This window comes from Ictalurus furcatus, chromosome 19 (assembly GCF_023375685.1).
Source record: "Ictalurus furcatus strain D&B chromosome 19, Billie_1.0, whole genome shotgun sequence".
NCBI lineage: Eukaryota > Metazoa > Chordata > Actinopteri > Siluriformes > Ictaluridae > Ictalurus > Ictalurus furcatus.
The window spans coordinates 14079937-14103280 of NC_071273.1; the positions used below are offsets into that span (position 1 = coordinate 14079937).

At 38.2% G+C, this 23344-nt stretch overlaps 1 protein-coding gene across 2 annotated transcripts in view; it reads left to right on the top strand.

Annotated features, from left to right (window-relative positions):
- Window positions 1-23344, top strand: part of rassf3 (Ras association domain family member 3) — a 53561-nt gene that overhangs the window by 8078 nt on the left and 22139 nt on the right. The window contains exon 2 of one of the 2 annotated variants that reach the window (XM_053649784.1): window positions 8820-8953. In XM_053649784.1, the coding sequence (XP_053505759.1) occupies window positions 8820-8953 (134 nt within the window). Of the gene's footprint in view, window positions 1-8819; window positions 8954-21387; window positions 21979-23344 lie in introns of those variants that run through there. The other variant, XM_053649785.1, reaches the window with a different exon arrangement.

Sequence of the window (23344 nt, forward strand, 5' to 3'; positions counted from 1 at the left end):
ATTGCTTGGCACTGCAGTGGTTTTTAACAGTATGTCTTTGTACGTATGTATCAACTTTCACCTCATTTAAGGTACAACAATGGACCTTATGGTATAATTATATTGCTTTAATGCATTGCAAACGTATACCTAATTGACTTTCACCAGGTGAATGCATTTTTGACGTCATGTAAAAAATACAAAAGATGTACCTTTGAAGGTACCACTCCACTTTGAAGGGAACATAATTCAGTACCTATTTTCTATTCTGTGAAGAGATGGCCTTTACAGTGACAAACGTCAAGCCATGTTAGTTACATTACATTAAATTCATGGCATTTGGCAGACGCCCTTATCCAGAGCGACTTACATTTATCTCATTTATACAACTGAGCAGTTGAGGGTTAACGGCCTTGCTCAAGGGCCCAACAGTGGCAGCATTATCATGATGATGATGATGATAAGGTGAACAGGTTGTGTTCAACTGAGTTCATGTCCCTTTGGTGCACCATGCTCAGTAACACGAATGGTGGAAATAACTGTTCGAAGAGTCTGTTGTATACTGTATGTTACACCACTGCAGACCCATTTCATGTAACAGAGGCAACTGATTAATCGGAAGTGAAACAGAAACAGCCATTAATCGCAGGTGATGAATGGTCAGGATCCATTCAGCACTATCTCCATGCAATAGCACTCACATCATTTTCCTCTTGCTGCTAGTCCTGTCTACATACTTCAAATTGTATTTGGAGATCAAAATACATTTTGTCTATTACAGTCATTGTAATTTCTTCAAGAGTATTTGATTTGTTTCTTGGCTTAAAATAATTACATTACATGAATGACATTACGACATTTTGTGTGTTCTCAGCTGATTCATACTATCCCAGGCTTTAGACACAATACGTTTCAGAACAACAGTTTCTCAGTTCTGGAGAGCGAGGTTAAAGGTAAAGATTAAATAGTGGTATGTGTCTGACATCCATGTGCGAATGGGCTCACAGTAACCTGCCAAATATAGTTTCTAACCCTGAGAACTTCCTCAATGGATGATCTGTGACTGAAGAGTGATATGAGAACAATGAGGAATTGATGGGCGGCTGAGTGACCTGCCCTTTGTTTAGCAGTTTGGTGTTGTTTCATCAACCTATTAGGAGGCCAGTCTGCCAGGAGCCGAGAGGAATGATGTCTGGAGCGTGTGGAATTCCTCATTCAGGTTGTCCCAGAAGAAGGGTGCTAGATGAGCCTATAGGAATCTCTATTCCTGGCTAGATCTGCAAATATGGACATCATATCTGTATTAGTCAAAAGGAAAGTTCACTGGTACAAGGATGAGTTTCATAGAAAAGTACTCTAGGCTGTAGTTGTCATTTTTAGAAAACTAAACATGATCTGCTTTTGTAGGAGATCCTCTGTTGTGAAAAACACTTGCATGCTGCTGAAGGCAGCTCATTAGACCAGAGAGTAGCTACAGGGCTAGAGACATTAAGTCTTAAAGACTTTTTCCCCCCACAAAACGACAAAAAGAATGTTTGAAGATGATTGGACAAAAAAGTATGCATTTAGAAGAATTCTCCCAAAAAGTCTGTGATGTTAGTCCAAAGTAATAACATCAAATTGTCTTATTTACAGCCTTAAACGAAACATTAATGATTAAGCATTAAAGGTCATTCTGTCATGATAGTTGCTTATCTGGATATTTGCAAGAAAGAGAGTTTTATGCAAATGGACCTTCACAAATTTTAGTTGAATACCACTGCCCCAGAGGTTCTCTATGACAGCTTTGTATGTGATTTTGGAAAAAACAGTTGAAGGAAAAAGACAGTATTTGATGGAGAAGTAACAGGTGTGCCCCAGAGCAAGGTTTTACTTATACACACACACATACACACACACACACACCTGTTCAAGGAAGGCGAGATTGAGATTTACAGGAATACAGATTTTTCTTTCTGGATCATCATTCCTTTCACCCAGTCACTGCAATGTGATGTCAGCAGTGAGTTCCTCATACCTTTCATGTTTGAGCCACTTAAAGAAAATCCCCCCAGAAGCACCAGTTGAAAGGCTGTTATGTGGCTATGCATTTCAGCTTATGTAAATGAGACAAATTCCTTGATATGCTACACTGAGCATGCTAGATATCCATGTATCTAATTCCATTTAACATCCTAAAGGTTACTTGATTGGTCTCTCCGTGGGAATCCTTAAAAGTTTTATGTAGAATACTAATACTCATAAAAAAGGAGTTCTTTCAGGGTTCAATGGGTAAGGAAGGGTTCTTAGCTTTCTAAAGAGGTCTATTCTAGTCTATTCTAAAGGGTTTTCGATTGAAACTTTGTGTACAACAGATGGTTGCCCTATTTAGATAAGGTTATGACTAGAGTCTATTTAAAGAGTTACAGCTGTTAACTATACAATTAATCCCCGAGGAACCCTTTTTTTCTAGGATGGCATCATGTGCAGCAATGGCAAGGATATGTAGTGCGTGAGGAGATATACATATATATATATACCTGTCCAGGGTGCCCTGAGCGTGGGATAGGCTCCAGGCTCCTCTGTGACCCTGTGACACTTCTACAGTTATTTTTGTGTGTAACCATTCATTTTTTCGAATGAATTTAGTTGGTTCTATTTCCCAAAATTATTAGACATTTAAACTAAAGTGACTCTGATCAGAATAAAACATTTATTGATGATGAACGAGTGAACACGATAAACACGTGCACAAGCAATCCACCGTGTCTAGTACGCTATTATGTTGAAGAACGTGGCCTCTGTTCCGCAAGCTCCCCCCTGCGTGCCAGGGATCCCCGTCCCTATGTATATCAAATCACACCATGCTGAGTTGCCCAGTTAAGAGAAAATCTTGAAGCAAAGACAAAACTAGCCATGAGTGGCTCCAGCACCCTTGAAGCTGGGAATCATACAGTTATGGAACATTTAAGGATACCTGGCTAACTATTCAAATTAAATTGTAAACCGATTACAGGTTGTTTTTTTAAAGAAAAAGTCAAGTAAGATAAAGTAAGTAAGATAATAATATCCCTTGTAATTGTTAGTGTAAAATGAGTGTATTAAAAGGTTTTTTACAGACGTTTACAAATGTCCCAACACAAGTAGACACAAGACCTTGATTAACACATGACGTTAGGCTATGTTTTTTAACATGGCTTCACACTTTGCATAAATCATTTGCATAAGAGCTTAGGAATAGGGATGGAACAGGGAAAAAAAGAATTGTTTCTTATGAATTCAGCCCAAAGGAAGGAAACGAAATCCATCCACAGATAAAATAATTTTTTTTCAGCTCAATTAGACTAGGATTTGGGTTTTTTATACCAATAAATAACTTGTGGTATTCATACAAGTTGGTAGCCTGTAGATTTGATCAGATATTTTAAATATAGTTAATAAAGTTCAGATGCACGGATTGAATTCAGTACATCCCACCTGTCAAGATACAGTCAGTTTTTGCTTAATATTATGAACTAAGACTACACAATAAGAACTACACAATAACCTTCCAACTGGTTCAGGAGTGGAAGGTGTAGGAAACCTATACTAATGACATCAGATCTCAGTGACTGGTTAAAATGAGTGTTGCGTCAAGAACATGTTCTGCTTGAAGTATATTTATGCGTATTTATGTTCGGCGCACGTCTCAGAAGCAACATCTCCATAAATGCAGTTTCACAAGAATTTGTCATGCCCTTTATTTTTACTAAGTGAAAAGCTTTGCGTGTGTTACTCACACCTACACAGGACTCAAACACCATTTTCAGTGTGCTGAGTGTGTGCTGAGTGCTGAGTTTACTCAGAGAGGTCTTGATCAATAGTACAGTCTCTTCCACATTATGGGAAGTGCATTTATTGCCAGGACTAAGCAGCACTTTTTGATTGCCCTAGAGAGCAAAACTGTGTGAGGGTGTGTTTAATCGAGAGAGCGAAAAGAAAGTGCATTTGTACTGTATATGTGCACAACTAGCAAGGGCTCTGGAACAGTCTGCAACACCCGGTCTTACTCTACTAGACACTGAAGTCAAATTCTTCCTTGTTTGCAGATGATCTGGTGTTGCTGTCACTCACAAAAGAAGGTCTACAGCAGTATCTAGACCTCCTGCACACCTTTTGTGAGACATGGGCTCTGTCAGTTAACCCAAAAAAGACTAAAATAAGGATATTCCGAAAAGGACACAGTCGTCAAGACCAACATCATAATTTCAAATTAGATAACATGCCCCTTGAACACACTCTGAACTACACATAACTCGGTATAAACAGCATCAACACAGGAAATGTCAATAAGGCTGTGAACGACCTGAGAGAAAAAGCCCAAAGAGCTTTTTACGCTATTAAGTAAAATATCAAAATTGACATCCCAATCAGAAGCTGTTCTTGAACCCATTACGCTCTACGGATGTGAGGTCTGGGGGCCGCTCACAAACCAAGAGTTCAGTAAATGGGACAAACACCCAATAGAGACTGCAGGCAGAAATTTTCAAAAATATACTACAGTTAGAACAAAAAACTCTAAATAATGCCTGCAGAGCAGAATTACAACTGTACCTGCTAATAATTAAAATTGAAAAAAGAGCCATTAAATTCCATGGCCACCCAAAACAATAGTGATACAGAGACCCTCCATCACAAAGCACTGAGATTCCAGGAGCTTACCCCAGAGAGAAGCCTCCTCAGCAAACTGGACTTAGAGCTGACTTTACAATCCAAAACATGTCCAGCCAAACCCCAGACCAAAACCCCAGACAGACCAAATCAAATTATTAAACCACAAAAAGAAAAATATCTAAAACGCTGCACAGAAGCAACAGCTCTAGAGTGTGTTTGAGAGCACCACTGTTACTGATTCACTGAAGTAGAACATCAGCAGCATCTCTGTACCACCCCATAGAAATGGTAAGGCATTAAACTCAGAAATCCATTCTCTTGTGTGTGTGTGTATGTGTGTGTGTGTGTGTGTGTGTGTGTGTGTGTGTGTGTGTGTGTAGAATGGGGGTATGGCAGTGTGTTGACTAAACTCAGACAAGCGTGATATAATATTCAGGATGTACTTGATTGTGAGTGTGAAAAATGGTGGCACACACACACACACACACACACACACACACACAGTGGGAAAAACCTGAAACTGTGGGTTTTCTTTGGATCCTTAATGACTGTACAGGAACAGAAATACTAAGACAGATATTATTCAGGTGTTTTGATGTGAGGCTGTATGCACGTCTATTGTTGGGTTGGGGGAGGTGGGAGTGGCTGGTTGATTGGGATGAATACTTATAAAAGGCACTCTGTAAGTAATCTTACATATAAGAAAAAAAGTGCAAAGTTGAGCAGCTCTGTTCCTGGCGTGGTTCATTTTCAAACTAGCTATTTCCTTTGCATGGCAATATTGCAAATCACATTTTAATAGATCTAGACCAACTAGACCAAATGATGACAAACTGCATCTTTAATGAATTTTCTCTGAAAGTCTCAAAATGCGTGAGATGGATGGGTCATTTCCTTCAGCTAATTCACTTTTAGCCCACAAAAAACATTCTCTCACTGCTCACCTCCGCTTGTCCTCTGTGTCCATCACTGCTTAGCTAGAGAGACAACATTTGATAGGCAAAATCACCAACCTCAGCATATCAAGAAAGAGTGAGAGAGTGAGAGAGGGAGAGGATGGCGGAGAGGGAGAGGGAGAGGGAGAGGAAATCACAAAGTGAACTGAGTGTGAGAGAGTTGTGGGATTGTTTGGTCATTTTATTGTACAGGTTAACAGCATCTTGGTGTGTTTGATAAGGCTGTGGCTGATGGAGGTTCATCAAGCAGACTCAGAGCTAAGTGGGTAGAGAGAGGGAGGGAAGGTGGGAAAGAGAGAAAGGAGAGGAGAGGCTTGGCTGGAATGGGAGCAGCAGTATGCAAACTTTCTAGCAAAATTACCCCACAGTTCAGGCGCAAATCCCCAGGTAGGTTGTGATAACTGGGTGACTGACACGTCATGACTGCTCTCTGTTTGTCGCTGCATTGCTGTGTCTTGTGCCGAGTGCCATGATTGTCATTTTGCATGAGAGGGCTGGTATACATCACTTTTCTCAGCACACACTGAGGATGTCCTGTACCACATCCTTGCCTTGCAGTCTTATGTACATCATGCTAGAACAGAGTCTACTTCTTGAAGCATGCTTAGTTTTTTTTTATTATTATTATCATTTTGCCTTAATGTCAGAATATAGAATAGAAGACAGTAGGGAAAGTCACAACTTTTCTCCAAAGAGCTTAAGATTAAATTTGGTAAGGGAGCATGATCAGTATCTAAAATTCTTGTCATTCTGCTACTGTCAGGTCTACATGTCTGGATAAATGTAAAAAAAATAAAATCATGCTTGATGTTGGCAAATAACACCTCAAAGTACAAGTCTAACATATATATATATATATATATATATATATATATATAAATATATATACACACACACATATATATGTTTCCCCCGAGAAGTTTGTTCTTCATTGGTGATATATGGATTGTCTTTGTAGTCTTTGTTTGGCAAATAGGAGTGCCTGAACGTACGCATTGCATTTTCTGCAGAGTTTGCATATGCAAACTGTCACCCTCGCTCTTTGGGTTATTTAGCTCAACTACCTGAGCTGTAAGTCCACAATGAACACATTGCAGATTTAGATCAACTGTATTATACATTTATATATTTGTTTACCAATATATAATGGAAATGTACCCTGAAAAACAGCAGGGTTCAATAGGAGCTGTAAATTTGTATCATCAATGTTTATGTAGGGAACGTTCCTTGTTTCAGAGTTGGGTTATGCAGGTCCTTAAGTTGATTTTCCCCTCGACCCTTTCAGATTATTAAAATCAACTGTATATAGTTCATGACTTTGAGGTTACTAGATTTTTTTTTCTTGAGTAGAATCATTCAAGACTCTCGATATAAGCACTTGCCTTTAAGCCCCAAAAAAAATCAGGGGAAACATTCTTTATTTTTATTCATTTGTTATTTTTTTCTTTGCTGTCCAGTGTAACATACTAAAAGCAAAAGACAATTTAAAAATAAAAAAAAACAGTAATATGATGATATGTGGATTTGTGCACTATATGCACATTGGCATGTCATCATGATGGAAACGGTGTCCAACTACACTCACCATCTTTCTGATTACACACATCTGTGCACAATTACAGCCTCACAGTATAAAAGGACTTTCAGCTTACACTTTTTTTTTGCGAAACTATACGTGCTGTGTTTCTCACCAGTTATTACAAAGCCTTAGTGTTGTGATTGTCTAACTGGTTTACAGATCTTGTTTGGTTTATGCTTTCGGTCTACTTCATGCTGTTTGCTCATCGCCTGACTACTTCCTGTTTGTTGACTACACTCTTATCTTCTGTTTTGGATTTGTCTGCTGGTTTGAACAATAAAGCTGCTGTTTACCTGCATTTGTGTCTGTATCTGCAGCCTGACACACATAACTCAACTGTGAATACTGCCTATAAGCCTAATTAACTTGTCACTTGTACTTGTATTGATTTTTAATTCCTAATCGAAAATTCAATTGCTCAAAAAAAAAGAAAAAAAAAGTGGCACAGTGAGAATGGGTACCACCGCTACCCTGACCAGGCTTAAGAGGTTGAAGTTGAATGAATGAATGAATGAATGTATTTAAAAAAAAAAAAAAATTATAAAATAGCTGTTTTAAAAATTATAATATTGTGGAAAAGTTCTGTTTTTTTCCGTAACTTAATTCAAAAAGGGGAACTTTCATATATTCTAGTTTCATTACACATAACGTGAAATATTGCAAACCTTTTTTTATTTTAATCTTGATGATTACGGCTTACAGCTCATGGAAATAAAAAATCCAGTGTCTCAAAATATGAGAATAAAGAATTTATAATACAGAAATATCGACCTTCTAAAAAGTATGTTAATTTATGCACTCAATACTCGGTCGGAGTTTTAATCCTTTTGCATGAATTACTGCATCAGTGCGGTGTGGCATGGAGGCAGTCAGCCTGTGGCACTGTTGAGGTGTTCTGGAAGCCCAGGTTGCTTTGATAACAGCCTTCAGCTCGTCTGTATTGTTGGGTCTGGTGTCTCATAGATTCTCTATGGAGTTCAGGTCAGGCGAGTCGGCTGGCCAATCAAGCACAGTAATACCATGCTCAGCAAACCAGTTACTAGTAGTTTTGGCACTGGGAGCAGGTGCTAAGTCCTGCTAGAAAAGGAAATCAGCATCTCCATAAAGCTCGTCAGCAGATGGAAGCATGAAGTGCTCTAAAATCTCCTGGTAGACGCTGCATTGACTCTCGACTTGAGAAAACACAGTGGACCAACACCAGCAGATGACATGGCACCCCAAATCATCACTGACTGTGGAAACTTCACACTGGACTTCAAGTAGCTTGGATTCTGTGCCTCTCCACTCTTCCTCCAGACTCTGGGACCTTGATTTCCAAATGAAATGCAACATTTACTTTCATCTTCCCCATGATTGTGGTTGTGTGCACTGACCCAGACTGAGAGATTAAAGGCTCAGGAAACCTTTGCAGGTGTTTTGAGTTAATTAGCTGATTAAAACTCTTCTCAGGTCAACATTTCTTTATTATAAATTATTTATTCTAATAACATTGAGATACTGGATTTTTTTATTTCCATGAGCTGTAAGCCGTAATCATCAAGACTAAAAAAAAAAAAAGGCTTGAAAATGAAATTACGGAAAAAATGAACTTTTCCACGATATTCAGATTTTTTTCACCTGTATATGAGAAAGTTGGTTATGTTATGTCACCTCTCCTCCTTTCTTCTCTGCAGGTTGTAAGTACACGTGTCATGTACAGTGTCGTGATCATGTGACACTCGACTGCCATGAGAATGGATCTTCTAGTGACGCTCCACTGAGTACCCTCAGTTACGACCATCTCAACAACAACCAGGCCTCCCACAGTGTAAGTTTTCTGTGTGTATGTAATTGATGCTCAAATCTGTGTTTGATTTGAAATGGTTATCTGATGTGACTGGTACCCTGTCCAGGGTGTACCCCGCCTTGTGCCCGATGCTTCCTGGGATAGGCTCCAGGTTCCCCGTGACCCTGAAGAAGGAGTAAGTGGTAGAAAATGGATGGATGGATGGTTATCTGATGTTTAATGCCAGGGGATTTACAGAGATCCCTTGATGATTGCAGCACAGATTTATTTTATGACCCCAATCTAATTATTGATATATACTGTATATAGCAAATGTTTATAATCAGATCATGATTAGATTTCATTATTAGGATTTAAACCTGTTCAATTCAAGTAAGCAGTCAGACATATAACTATAATAACCAGGGCCGGCTGTTATAAACCGGCTAGCAAAGCTAAGCCCTCCCTCTCTTTCATAAAAAAGCCATCCATTTTGTCTCATATACTGTTTAACAAATGAGTTGAAACTGCTTCATTTTTACTTTTGTGGAACCAAGAACTATAGCACCATTAGCAAAGTAGAGGCTGGGGCTGATTTATTCTCAGCCAGACCGTAGATTAAATCAGCAGAGCCAATCATTGACAGTTGTGTGAAACACACCTTAGATTTGTTGTCCAGTGAAACCAATTAATGTAACCCCTTTCCACTGATACATCCAGAACACATCATTAATCATGACAGAGGAAACGCATTAGGGTAAAAATAGGAACAAGCATTAATTTTGATCCCACTCAGTATCATGACCAGCTGTCACTGAAAATAATGAAATAATAACTATAATATCTTTCACCTCTACTTAATATCACAGTCTATGGGGATGAAAAAACATCTAAATTTTTCTGAACAACAAATAAAAATTTGGGATAAAGTGTATGGGGTCACCTATGGGTTTGTAACAAGCACTGACTACAAGAGGGAGCCAAAGCTCAAATAATACATTTGACTGGCTTCTCTATGTCAGCTCACAGAGACTATTTCTGTATTTCCTTCATAGCAGATAGAACATTCATGATATTTATATTATGATGTATTTAAATTATATTAACAGGATTGGATTACCATAGTGTAGCTATTATGTTAACTGTAATTAGTAGAAATAATTTATTGATGTTACAGAAAACCATTAAAACCATTTAACTGTTATTAGGAGCTCCAAGGATGCATTTGTGCTTTTCTGAATGAGGGTGTGTAGCAGCCGTGCCTCATTCCAAGACCTGGCCAGAGCACTTATGATCTGTTTCAAACATATAGTTATCTCTGTACTGCATATGCTGAAACTTCTTCAGCTCATGAGTGATTATCTGTTATTTAGTGTAACACGCACACACACACACACACACACACACACATGCACACCACATGCTTCGGTAGTTATTTCACCTGATAAAACTATAAAAGAAATGGCTTTTGTATGAGATTGCAGTAGAAGGCAGGAAAACAACAGCCCATCTCCTTCTGGCTCATATAAACTAAATGAAAGGCCTCCAGTGTTTAAGACGCCCCCTAACCAGGCCATACACACTCATGTGATAGAGATTTGTAGTAATTTTGGCTGTGTGAGTGCTTGGTGAATGTAAAACGTATCACAGTCTCTCTCTCAAAAGAGAGAGAGAGGGAGGGATCATGTCAGCTAGTGGGGTGTATGTAATATAATTATATATCCATCCATCCATCCATCTTCTGTACTGCTTAATCCTTTTCAGGGTCGTGGGGAAACCTGGGGCCTATCCCAGGGAGCATCGGGCACAAGGCAGGGTACACCCTGGACAGGGTGCCAATACAAATTGTGTATATATATATATATATATATATATATATATATATATATATATATATATATATATATATATATATATATATATATATATATATGTTTTTCATTCCATAAACAAATTATTTTATCACTGCAAGTCTATTATAGGATTAGTCAGGACACTGTTGGGTTTCTGTGTGTAGAGTATCATGTCTCTGTGACAGTACGTACTGCATTCGATTCAGTACTTACTTCTCAGCTACTGATACAGTATATGTGTGTATATGAATTTTTTCTTGTTTAAACCTTCAACAAGTTAACAGTCTATTCAGGTGTTGTTAAACAAGTACGGTTTAACCACAAGGAACAAGGAACAACTTTTAGTAACTTTCGCACTTACACTTTAAAAGAGCCGACACGCTGCATTCTTCCATTTTTGATTCTGACAGCTCTCCCGTGCCAGTCCCATTGCATTATGAGATAGCGCAGTGTGCATTGGATCCATACTGGGTTATTAGCAAGCAGCCTCTGTGTTCAGCTGCTGGTGAGAAGGGTGATGGGAAAGGGTAGGGGTAAGAGCCCCATGCTGGGCAAACAATTCACAGCTCTCCATAATAAGATTGGTACAGAGATAAAACAGACCTCACAACTAAAGCTTTTTTCATAGTAAAACCTCATATACAACCACCACAATACACTTCTAAATTTTAAATGTAGTAGGTTAGGTAAAAAAAGAAATACTTCTGAAAAACTGCAAATTCTTAAATGCCCGAGTGTCTACTTTCATATGATCCACTAACCACTACTGTGGAGTGTGACACACATAGGTTCAATGCTGGCATCCCACTGGCACCCAAAACAGGCAGAAATTCCCATTTTTTGGCCTCTGGTAAAAAAAAAAAAAAAAAAAGAATTAACATAATGCATTGGAACTGTCATATAATATTTCAGGGGAATCAAATTCAAAATTTGTGAGTACCAGATTTTCTTTGTTGATGTAGTCTCACAGACAGACATGTAACTATGATCCAGGGGATAGGAATACAAACAGATGCAGGAAAGAGAGAGTTTCCCATCAGGAAACAGACACAGGATGCAGAACGGAGTTTGGGCCTGGCACAACCATGTGTACACGTACACACACACACACACACACACACACACACACACACACACACACACATACAAAAGTATATACAAGATACAAGAGTATACATTCCATTCCCAACAGACAAACCCAGCTAAAATCCCTCATCAGGGTAAAATGTTTTGGCGTGTACACATGCAGTCTATTTGTATACAGTACATTACATAACTGCTCGACAGTCAAAAAAGAGTCAAAATCCAGGCAAGCTTGAAATTACACATTTAGGAACTTGAGATGGTTTGCACACTGGCATGACCTTAAAGAGCTTTTCTGTGGCTTGGTGTTCTGAAAAAAAGGAACGTTCCACCAAGTCCCAGCTTAGGACACAAATTGCAGGAGGATATGAGTTTGATCTTGGTGAGAATTTCATCTTTCTTTGTAAGTGCCATTTTCTGGCAGGCTGTTGAAGCCAGGCTGCATAAACATGCTCACCAGAACTGCACAGTTACATAACAGAGAAGTCACAAACCAGCTTTCATATTGTGTGGCTTTGTGTGTGTGTGTGTGTGTGTGTGTGTGTGTGTCTTTAGAGAAATTAGTTTTCTCTACGGTGGTCTGTTATGTATCATGTCAGTTATATTTCCGACAGCATTTAGTACACTAATAAACTGCCAGATTAAATCTAAAATTGCTGGAAATCCTTAAACAAAATCTCTGTGATAACTGCAATTTTGTTGGATAATGTAGATTGAAAAACTCTAAATTGGCAAGACAAGTAATTGAGGCATTTGGTGTCATGTGCAATGAATATTTTCATGCGCAGAATAAATTTATGCTATGCAAAAAAACCCACAAAAAACTGTTTCTTTTTGTGTACTGAACTGACAAATTCATTTTTTTAACAAAAGGAAATCATTTTGTGGAGGAAATGTTCTCAGCTCTGCGAATACTTTTAATGTGTCAGTGAATAATGTCTCTGGGGTCACGTCATGCTATGAAAAACGTGTTTTAAACTATATTTGTGTATGTCTATATAGGAATATTCTAGTCTGCATTTGTTATATTGAGGTATTTTTAAGTGTGTGTATGTGTGCATGTATTTTAGCCTGTGTTTGTGCTTACTCTTTTGTATTTGTGTGCATGTGTGTGTATGTGAGGTTAGAGGGTTTATTTTATTCTGCTTTTGTTCACTGTAACGTGGTTCATGTGAGTCAGACTGATTTGATTAGACTAATTCTGTTAGGCTTGGGTCATTATTAGATCTGGAGGTTGTCGGTAAAACGTCCTCAGCTTGTCTCTGCTGTTACTGATCACCCCGATAATGTGTAAAACGGTTGTCAGTGTATTTTTAGTAGAGATTTCTTATAATATTGCGAGATATAAAACATGATTTGGCCTTGGTGTTTTTGCTGTTTCCACTGGAGATCTTATTTTAATCAGGTTCTCTCTTTCTTCCCTTAGGATAGTTCTGTAACACTACTGTATAGTTGATGAAGCTTGATAATGAGCCTTGATAAGCCAAGTCCGCATGGCTAGACACAGATGTGAGATGTAGATTCAGTTTCATTGTTTAAAGGTGCCATCTGTAGCATTTATGGAAAATTTAGCTCATCATTGTAAAGATATCTTAAAAATGAAATATATTGCCATGAAGTACATCTGGCTAGTGTATTTCTTTTGTTCTATTTTTTTAATAAAATTTTTTAAATTTCAGTCTTTTTTCAACATTTTTTCTGACCTGGAAACTAGCCCCGCCCCCAGCTGAAACCTATATGTAGGGTCAGTTAAGAACAAAAAAGCTTGTAAATAGTAGGGGCTGTCCAGAAAAACCTGTCTGAAGTCGTTCAGATTTTGACCAAAACTGAGTGTTTCTGCTCATAATATACTTTAAAATGCTAGATAAACATACTGTATTTTAGTTCAGCAAAGTCTGTCATTTTCAAAACTATAAAAGTAGAAAATGTCACTAAGTGAAGAGTTTTCGCAGGCTGCTACACATATATTCATTGCAATTGCAATCCACCTCACAGGCAGCAGAAGGTTACAAAATGTACAGATTGCTCCTTTAATATTAAAACGACCTCACAGATTTGTTTAAAAGTAAAACTTCATTTCTGTCCATTATCATTTTCAAGACCTACTGACTTTGTTCAGTTTTGGGAAAGTTGGAAGATAGTCACATTCTTCAACAAGGAATACTAATTACTCATTTTTAAATGACAACTTCCATCTCTGGCAACCCTACATACCTTCATCTGTTCACCTCACTGGAGGTCAGAGACTCATCCATAACTCACTCTGAGCCCACATGATTTTTCCAGTGCTCATTTCTTTAAAAGCATAAGCAGGAAGATTTCATTTTTAGGTCACAGAATGTCTGTCCATCCTCAGGATTAATCCTGCATTTTTGTCTTCTTGTCAGGATGATCCCCAGTGGTGTGTTATGCTGTACGTTCTTCCTCCTACTTTCACATACAATGCCGTTCACCAGCACAGTTTCCCCCCGTTTATAGCTCCACATATTGAATTTGCATCAAGTTAACCCTTAAACGCATACCTCAGGTCGTTAGCGACCCGGGACGTCATTCAGTACCCTCCCCCTCATTCATTTTTTCACATTAGACCTCCACCTTCTTAGTATTCCTCAATCTAGTTATTATCAACAATATAACAAGAAAAAAATATTAAATTGTCGAATAAAATCTGTTTTAAAATTCATTTCTTGTAAAAAGTCTATAGGGTCGCTAATAACCCGAATATCTAATAATGATTGGCGAAACATGCATTTAAGGGTTAAATGAACGCACAATGGTACTGTGACAGTCTGTGAACAATCAGAGAAGAAGTGAAATGTCTGGGTCCTGACAGACAGACAGCTGAGTGTTGCTGTTGCTACACATAGATCAAGCAGTAATATATTGCTTTTCCATGGAAATTTAACTTCACTTGCACCGTGTGAAGAAAAGAACGCTTGTTAATTGCTTCCAGATTTGACCACACTCTGAATTAAGTTCAGCTGCTTCAGCTCCAAAAGGAGGAAGCTCAGCAGTAGGTTTGGATTTTGGACATGTTATCCTGTAGCGCAGTATTTTTTTTAATAACAGTTCTGTTAACCTAAGAACTACTAAGTGGTGGAAATTAAGATTGTTCACCTTTCATTTACCTCCTCAGTTTAATACTTAAGGAAAGCTAACTCGGCCATCAGTAAAACCTATACCAAAGGAAGGAACCGCAGACCTCCATCTTGAGGGACTGTGGTTTTTTTAGGTATTCATGTCATAAACCACAGGACTGTTTTGCTTGTTTTGCACTGTGCATACTGGTGCCATTAGGTTTTCATTAAACTGATCGTATAGCAGGACGGTTCAGTTGTGCAGTATTTAAAATTGATGCATAATATTGGAAAATCTGTGAATCATTTGTAGTTATACGGCGTAAATTGTGACCGTGAACATGTATAAGAAGCTACCATAAAGCAGATTAGGCTCTAGCATTTTCTTGGCGTTGGGATCTGAGGGACGTTGACAAGGGTTAAATTGTGATGACTAGAAGGCACGTCATGGCATCTCCAAAATGGCAGGTCTTGTTGGGTGTTACCTGTATGTAGTGGTTAGTACCTACCAAAAGGGATCAGATCAGACGGGCTAGCCTTCGCTCCCCATGTGCATCAGTGAGCTTTGGGCACTCATGACTCTGTCACCGGTTTACTGATTGTTCTTTCTTGGACCACTTTTGCTAGGTACTAACCACTGCATACTGGGAACACCCTAAAAGACCTGCCGTTTTGGACATGCCATAATTGGTTCCATAATTTCTCTCTGGTCAAATTTGCAAGCACAGCCCATTATTATCCTAAATCCTCATCCTTCCCCTCCATGCAAAGTCAAATCAAGGCTAAACTTCTGTGTTTAATCTGTACAGTTCAAATGAATCCTTGTGTTTATTGACACTACCTTAAAGTGCACCTGCACTGGAAAGAAATGTCTCACTTCATTTTTTTTTTTTTTTGTTCAAAACCAAGATCCAAACTGAGGTATGTTTTTGCTTCCTCCATGTGCAGACAGTGCGGCCTTCAGAACATCACACAGGCTTTTGATTACAGAGCGGAGACTGACAGACAGGTAGTTTTTAAAGGCCGTAAAAGCCTACTGATCCTCCATGGATCCACCGAATGGCAAGATGGAACATGTCCCAGACTCCATTTCTTTTGTGTGGTTTAGTTACCTGCTATTGAGTCTTCGGGCCTGTCTGGGTCTATTTAATCTTCAGAAACTGTGATTTCCAGGCGTGATTTATGTTTAGAAAAACTTTGATGGGGGTCTGTATCTGTCTTGGTCACTGTCACTACTTTCTTTAGCTGATAAATATGTGAATGCTTTTAAAATGAATGAGGGTCACGTGCAGGAAGATTTCACAGGCACGGCAGAGATCATTTTCTTACAGTTTTCCCCCCTAAATAGAGGTTTAATCTCTTTATTTTATGACACAGACTATGTGACCTTTGTTGTCTTGTAACCATTAGCCTTAAATCTAATTATCAATCATAATTATGTCCTTTGGGAAAATAATCAGTTATTTGTAAGTGTTCCATGAACACCAGTCAATAAAGATTGTGCTTGCAAGAGTTTAATGTAGAATTATGAGTTTTATGTTGAATTATGCTTCTATTATGATGGAGAATAACTCCATAATCATTTCTGCTGTGCATTCTTGAATTACTGAAACCCAGGGTTATTGTATAAGGATTATTGTATATTTGGGGAAAATAACATGGATATTAGGATGGATATAGAATGGATATTACTCATCTAAGATGGATTATTTTATAAAAATATCATTTTCTTTTCTATCCTATTGTCTATTGGAAGCTCTATTCCTGTGGGCAATATGTAGTATCAGTATCAGTTGAAGTGAGGACACGTGTGTCAGACATTTAACTTTTATATGTTCTTAATATAACTATCACAAAAAATCAGGTAGTTGATGAGAAGGATGAAAATATCATAGAGTTTAATTACATTTGAGTAATGTGCATCAAGTTCTCTCTTAAATAATCCAGAATTGATACAGCACACCTCAATCCCACACAAGAGCGAAATCTGCGCTGAAAGCACTGTGTCCACGGGCATTTCTTTGTCACAGTTTGCTGAGTAACTTGAGTTGGTCTTTATGACACATCGTTTAAGATGAAGCCACTGAATGAAATGATATATACCATTATTCACTCTTCCCAGCAAAGGAATTTTGGCAATGTGTAACAAAGGCCATGGCTCCTGGCCAAAAAGGCTAGTGGCCACAGGACACTCATCTGTCTCTCCCTCTCTCTCTCTCTTTCTCTCTCTCACTCTCTCTGTCTCTCTCTCTCTCTCTCTTTCTCTCTCTCACACACACACACTTTCCCAGATCCTATTGTTTTAGCAGAGCCGGTGTTGCTGCTGGGAAATTGTTGGCCGCTGAGTGAGACATCCTTTTCACACGTACTGTACTCTGTCTGCTTGATATTTGAGTTTCTGTTTTTCTTTCATTTGCAAGATTATTTTATTTAAAGCAACAAGGCACATTTTAGAAAACTGTACATTTGTTAGTCCATTTTGTATACATTTTAATCTAAAAGTAATATATGTAATGACACATACCATACTTAGGTTATGTTTAAAAATGGAAGGAATGTTAATGATATACAAATGTCTAAGTGGACAGTATGAATGACCAGGGACGAGCTGGGGGCCAGTTTTGGTTTGGCTGTTCTCTTTGCTGTGTTATTTTTAGGCCTTCTTCATGCTCTTGGGTTTTAAAAAGCCCTGTCCTGTCACAAACCTTTTGAAAGCTGCTGTTTGTGGTGTATGGTTAGCTTTGGCCCTTATCCACTACAGATGTTGCATGCATTTGACCCAGTAGTTTTGCTGCATAGCTAACAGTATGAGTAACCAGCTTCAGTATACAGGTGGGCTGTTATACTTTCACACATTAATGAACTCAGAATGTGACAAATTGTCATATGAGCAGGAGGTGGTCTGTGCTTTAACATTGTATGGGAAGAATTGATTACCAATTCTAGAAACTATGGGCCATATAGAGTTGAATTATGCATGCATAGTGAGGAGTTATTCATGTAATCTTTTCATTCATAAATGGATTGCCATCTTCTTGTTAAAGTGTGTCTTTTCTCAAACTTGAACAGATTGAGTGCCTCAAAAATAGAAATCAGTGCATTTACTGAACATTAAAGCTGCAGTAATTAACTTTTGCCTTTCTCTATCACCATCTTTGTTTGAAACATAAAATTGCAAGTTACTTGCGGAGTTATTGCTTTTTTATGCTTATAATACGCGACTTTGGGCTTCTTTCAGTTGCTTGATAAAATTACAGGTCGCGGGTTACGGTTTTTTGGGCTTGTTTTAAAAAATATGGTTGCTTGTTAGTAAAATCTGACAAGTGCCTTTTTTTTTTTTTTTACCTTATGTTCTCTATTTTCCCCAATGCATTGACACAGTCTGCTCACAGAATCACAATAATATTAGTGCTGTGGTGTATTTCACCCTCCCAATTGTTACAGGTTATAACATCAAATAAAAAAAACAAGCATAACATACTCATATATACTAATAGTAGATATGGTTCTAATGTAATCTCCTTTTCCATCTCTTCAATCATATTCTGCATGCAGGGGATCAGAGATGAGTGGATAGTGCCTGTCCTCCCTATAAACTTTGTTGCTGTTTGATGTTTTTTTATTAAATAAATTCTGTTTTTGCTTTTCAAACTGCAAGTGGTTTCAGTTTAATATGTTGCAGGACCGTAACAGGCTATAATAATATTGGGCTTGTTTATGAAGCTGCAGTTGCTTATTTGTCTCGTGACACATGGCAACACCTGAGGTATTCGTATGTGTTGTATATTAGCTCCAGTACTTGACGGAGGTGGTGGCAGATATGGTTTTCTTGGAGTAGAGGTGAGTTGCTCTCTCTCGTAGCTACAAAAAAAAAACATAGGAAACTCCATACCTAGCTGAGTCAAGCAAACAAGTGCACTAATGTTAGCTTGCTACCTATTGAGCCACTAACCTGTTCAACAGAAAAAAAGCCATCTCTGCATCACTCTTCAATCCCTTCAGATCTCAATCTACTTTCAGAGTTTTCGCCACCTCTCAAAAGACATGCAGATATTTATTCTGGTTTGAGCACGGGCTCTGTCGCTTTCCCTTTTTGACTGAAGGCTCTCTGCAGTTCGAGGTTTCTTGGTTTTGACAACAGCTGATTCCCCAGATGTCAACGATGATTGCATTTAGAACTGTCCAGATTAAAGCAACCATCTAGATGACAAGTTTCAATTCTAAGCAACTGTTGTAAAAGCAAGCTACAAACACTCCACCATCCTCAGCACCCACACACCCTCCATTACACCTGCCTTCTCTTACTCTCTGTCTACCTATATATTAATTAGACCCACACTCCACCCAGTGTTAAACAATGACATTACAACAGACATTGAATACAACATAATGGCTCTTACACACGCGATATAGTAGCCGGGTCTACTTCTTTCTGTTTACGGACTTGATGTAACCAAGTAAAGACGATTGATGTCGCGAATGACGTCAACTGCGAAATCTGACTCGACAGCTCAATTTATAAATCGTTATTATACGCTTACCATAGCGAATCGATGTAACGTAAGGAGACTGTTTTGAACACTACTTCTTTATGTACTTGCTCGATAATTGATTTTTGTTCATTTTTAACAAAAAAATGTTCCATACTGCAGCTTTAAGTAAAGGATATTAGACGGAAAATTCAGTCATCCTGTATAGCTCATATTTCAGTCATTACTCTCAGATATTACTACATTTCTTTTATATTGTCACTCTTTATATTTTATATTCTTTATAATTTATATTATAAATTGAATTCATATAGTGTTTATAATGTCTTTTGGTTTTGCACTTACAAATTATGAGTCTTAAATAACCGGTGAAAAATATGGTGAAGAAAAGCTATTGCACAGAAGCGTAAAAGAAAGCCTGAATGCCATTAGATCATATTTAACTAGTGCTGTGATGACTGGAGTCCCGTCCAGAGTGATTTCTCCAGCAAAATAAATTGCAAAATTTTTTTTGTTTTCATTAAACAAACAAGAAACAAATGTTTGGTCTAAAGACAGCATTATGTTCTGCAGCAATCCACCCCATTAACCTGGGAAGATACCATCATACATTAATAATACAACAACTTTCCCTAATATGAATCAAAAACATGGGGGTTCCCACTGAGTTCCTGAGAGGTCTACCATCAGCGGCTAACCCCCAAAAAAATGAGTGGTTTACTCATGGAACTGATTCCAAACCAGACCTAAAACCATCCTGAGAACCACAGGAATAAACATGGTTTGTAATTTGCATGATTTGTAAGTGTCACCCCAGGATAAGACGCCCAGAGGTCAGCTCTAACTTTGTTCTTTGGAACTTAAAGGGCAGGAGGCTAATAAACCTGGTTGAGCATGTCCATTCATTAGTGCCACCATAACTACAAAGACTGGCCCAAGCATGCTATATACCACTCACTAGCTATTTATGGGGTGTTTTCCTTCAGAGATTATTTAAATTACAGGTCAACCTACAAAGCATGCTGTTTTTTCATGTAGGCTATTCATTCTGCTACTTTTAGTCACATGGCTTTTTTTCTAGGTGTTATGCTATGGCATGTACAGTAACTACTCAAAAACATACTTAAATTGTGAGAAAAGCACACTTGCATAGCAAAAAATTACATCTCTTTAGCTGTGTTTATAAACTGGCTCCTTATACAGTGTGATCTTTGCAGATAGAAAGCCTAGGCAAGGTAGCCTAAATAAAATATTTCCTCATCCTTTTGGTAAAAATATATTTATGGTTCCTCAAAGCAGAGATATCAAAGTATATTATTGCCAGAACACTAAATTTCAGTCAAAACACGATTTTTAATTATATGCCCTGGGTTTTCTGAGTCAATAACTATTATTATTATTATTTTTACTTTTATTACTACTATTATTATTATTATTACTTTTATTATTATTATTATTATTATTATTATTATTACTTTTATTACTGTATTATTATTATTATTATTATTATTATTATTATTATATCTAACAATGTAAAATATTAAACTGGCCAACTATTTATCATGTGGGTGCACGGTGGCTTTGTTTGCCTCACACCTCCAGGCTGTGTGTGCAGAGTTTGCATATTCTCCCCGTGCTGCAGGGGTTTCCTCCAGGTACTCCGGTTTCCTCCCCCAGTCCAAAGACATGGATGGTAGGCTGATTAGCATGTCCAAAGTGTCCGTAGTGTATGAATGGGTGTGTGAATGTGTATGTGATTGTGCCCTGGGATGTATTGCTACCCCGTCCAGGGTGTACCCTGCCTTGTGCCCGATGTTCCCTGGGATAGGCTCCAGGTTCCCCGTGACCCTGAAGGATAAGCGGTATAGAAAATGGATGGATGGATGGATGGATTTTTATCATGTAACCTCTGTGTAAGCAGGACGCACCACCTCGCTGTAATCCCAATATAAGTGAGTGAAATAATGGCTTCTACACCCTGTGTAGTGCACTAGGTGTCTAGTAGGGAGCGGTTTGGGACGGAGCCGGGTGATCCGGTGTGGGCGTGTCTACTGTACCGCCCTGTAACTGTAACTGTGAGTGTGAGTGTGTGTGTGTGTGTGTGGACACAGTTACGGAGAAGAGCTGGTTAGACAAGTCCTTGTCGGAAACTTGGGTTGAGACAAATTCAGCTGTAAATAAAGTGTTTTGTACACAGCAGACAAACAGATTGGGAACCAGGGGGAGTTTTTACGCTTCCTGTTTCTTTCTGTCTCTTACTGCTGTACAATTATTCCGAGCTTCACTCACTAATCATTTATCTCCAGCGCCGTCCTCTGGATTACACCTCCGCATGGACTGAAGCAGTTCTTTTCCACCTCAAGTACACTTTCTGTTTGTTTGTTTTTTTGTTTTTGTTTTTTAATGTGGCAAAAGTTTGAAAACTGGACTTTTCCCGTCAAATGACGTGGACTAGCACCATGAGCAGTGGTTACAGTAGTTTGGAAGAAGACTGTGAGGAGTATTTTTTCACCGCCAGGACTTCCTTTTTTAAGAAGCCTTCAGGGAAACTCGCAGATCCTAAGGTGTGACATTTTAAAAAATATTTACATAGCTAACCTGCTTTGTTGCTATTGTTGCATTTCTCTTAGTTAGTTAGAAACCAACCCACAGGGCGACCTTTTCATTCGCTTACATTAAACCCAGCGTTATTAGCAGTGCTAGCACACTCAGTAACGGTTAAAAGTGAATCCTGACTAATTCTCTCTGCTGTTTGTCTAGCTGGGTTGTTTTTAGAAACACACGTTGTACAAAACTGCCATAACACAACTGCAAATGGCCCAAACTCTTCCCCATTAGGACATATTAATGTATGCAGCATGAATGAAATAAAAGTGCAGAGAACGGGAAGTGATTGGACAGTAACTGTGTCAGGGCTGTAACGGTATACCGTGTAACACTGTACCATGATCGAGACATCTGAAAAGTTTCATGCTAATTTGTGAGGTTTGTGAAGTTTTAATCAAATGCGATGGTGGACCAATATGTCAGATTAAACAGTCAGTTAACGACACCTAGTTTGTGGATTAATAAAGCATAGTCAACTAAGCAAGGGTTAAAATGAGTTATTCCACAGTGCTGTTGAATCTGATTGGTCAGAAGGTGTTGATTAGTTGTCTATAACAGCAGCTCTGATTGGAAGATGTTGAATTAGCCAGATGGAGGGCATTATTTATTTATTTATTTATTTATTTATTTTGCATTTTCTTAGAACACATTGTTTGTCTTATTATAACTTTAAAAGAGAGATTGAACTTGTTTTTGCTGAAATGCTACTCTAAGCAGTATTACAAGTATTACATGTCTTTCTTTACTAAATGAAAACAGTCATCCTTGGAAAATTGCTGTTGTGTAAGAGGAATAAAACAGGATGGGGTGTGTTATTGTGAAATAACCAACAACAGGGCAATGTGATCTAATTGTTCTTTAAAATACTGATATTATTTTTCTGTTTGCTCCCAGTCCCCAGGAACTCTGCTGTTGCTTTTGACCATGTCTTATACAATTAGGCCACAAAAAAAGGTTCACAAACAGTTGTAAATTAGTCAAGAGTAATAAAACATTTCAAGGGATTTGTAAGGTTTGAAGTGATGCAGTGAGAATCACTCTTGGTTAACAGCAGAACTAGGAGTAAGGTTATGAAGTTACATTTATTCATAAAGAGATTTAGGACTAAGGCAGAAACCAATCCCAGCATGAGTGGATTACGAAACAGAACAAGTAAAACAGGTCGTCATTACAGGACGCTAACACCTAAACGATGTAAGACGGACACTTCCTGTATGACCTAATGCAGCTTTAATTAGCTTTACCTGATATCTCACAGTGCTGTTGAATTCTCAAATCTGATTGGTTAGAAGGTTAATGGATTTTCTGTTATGACAGGTCTGA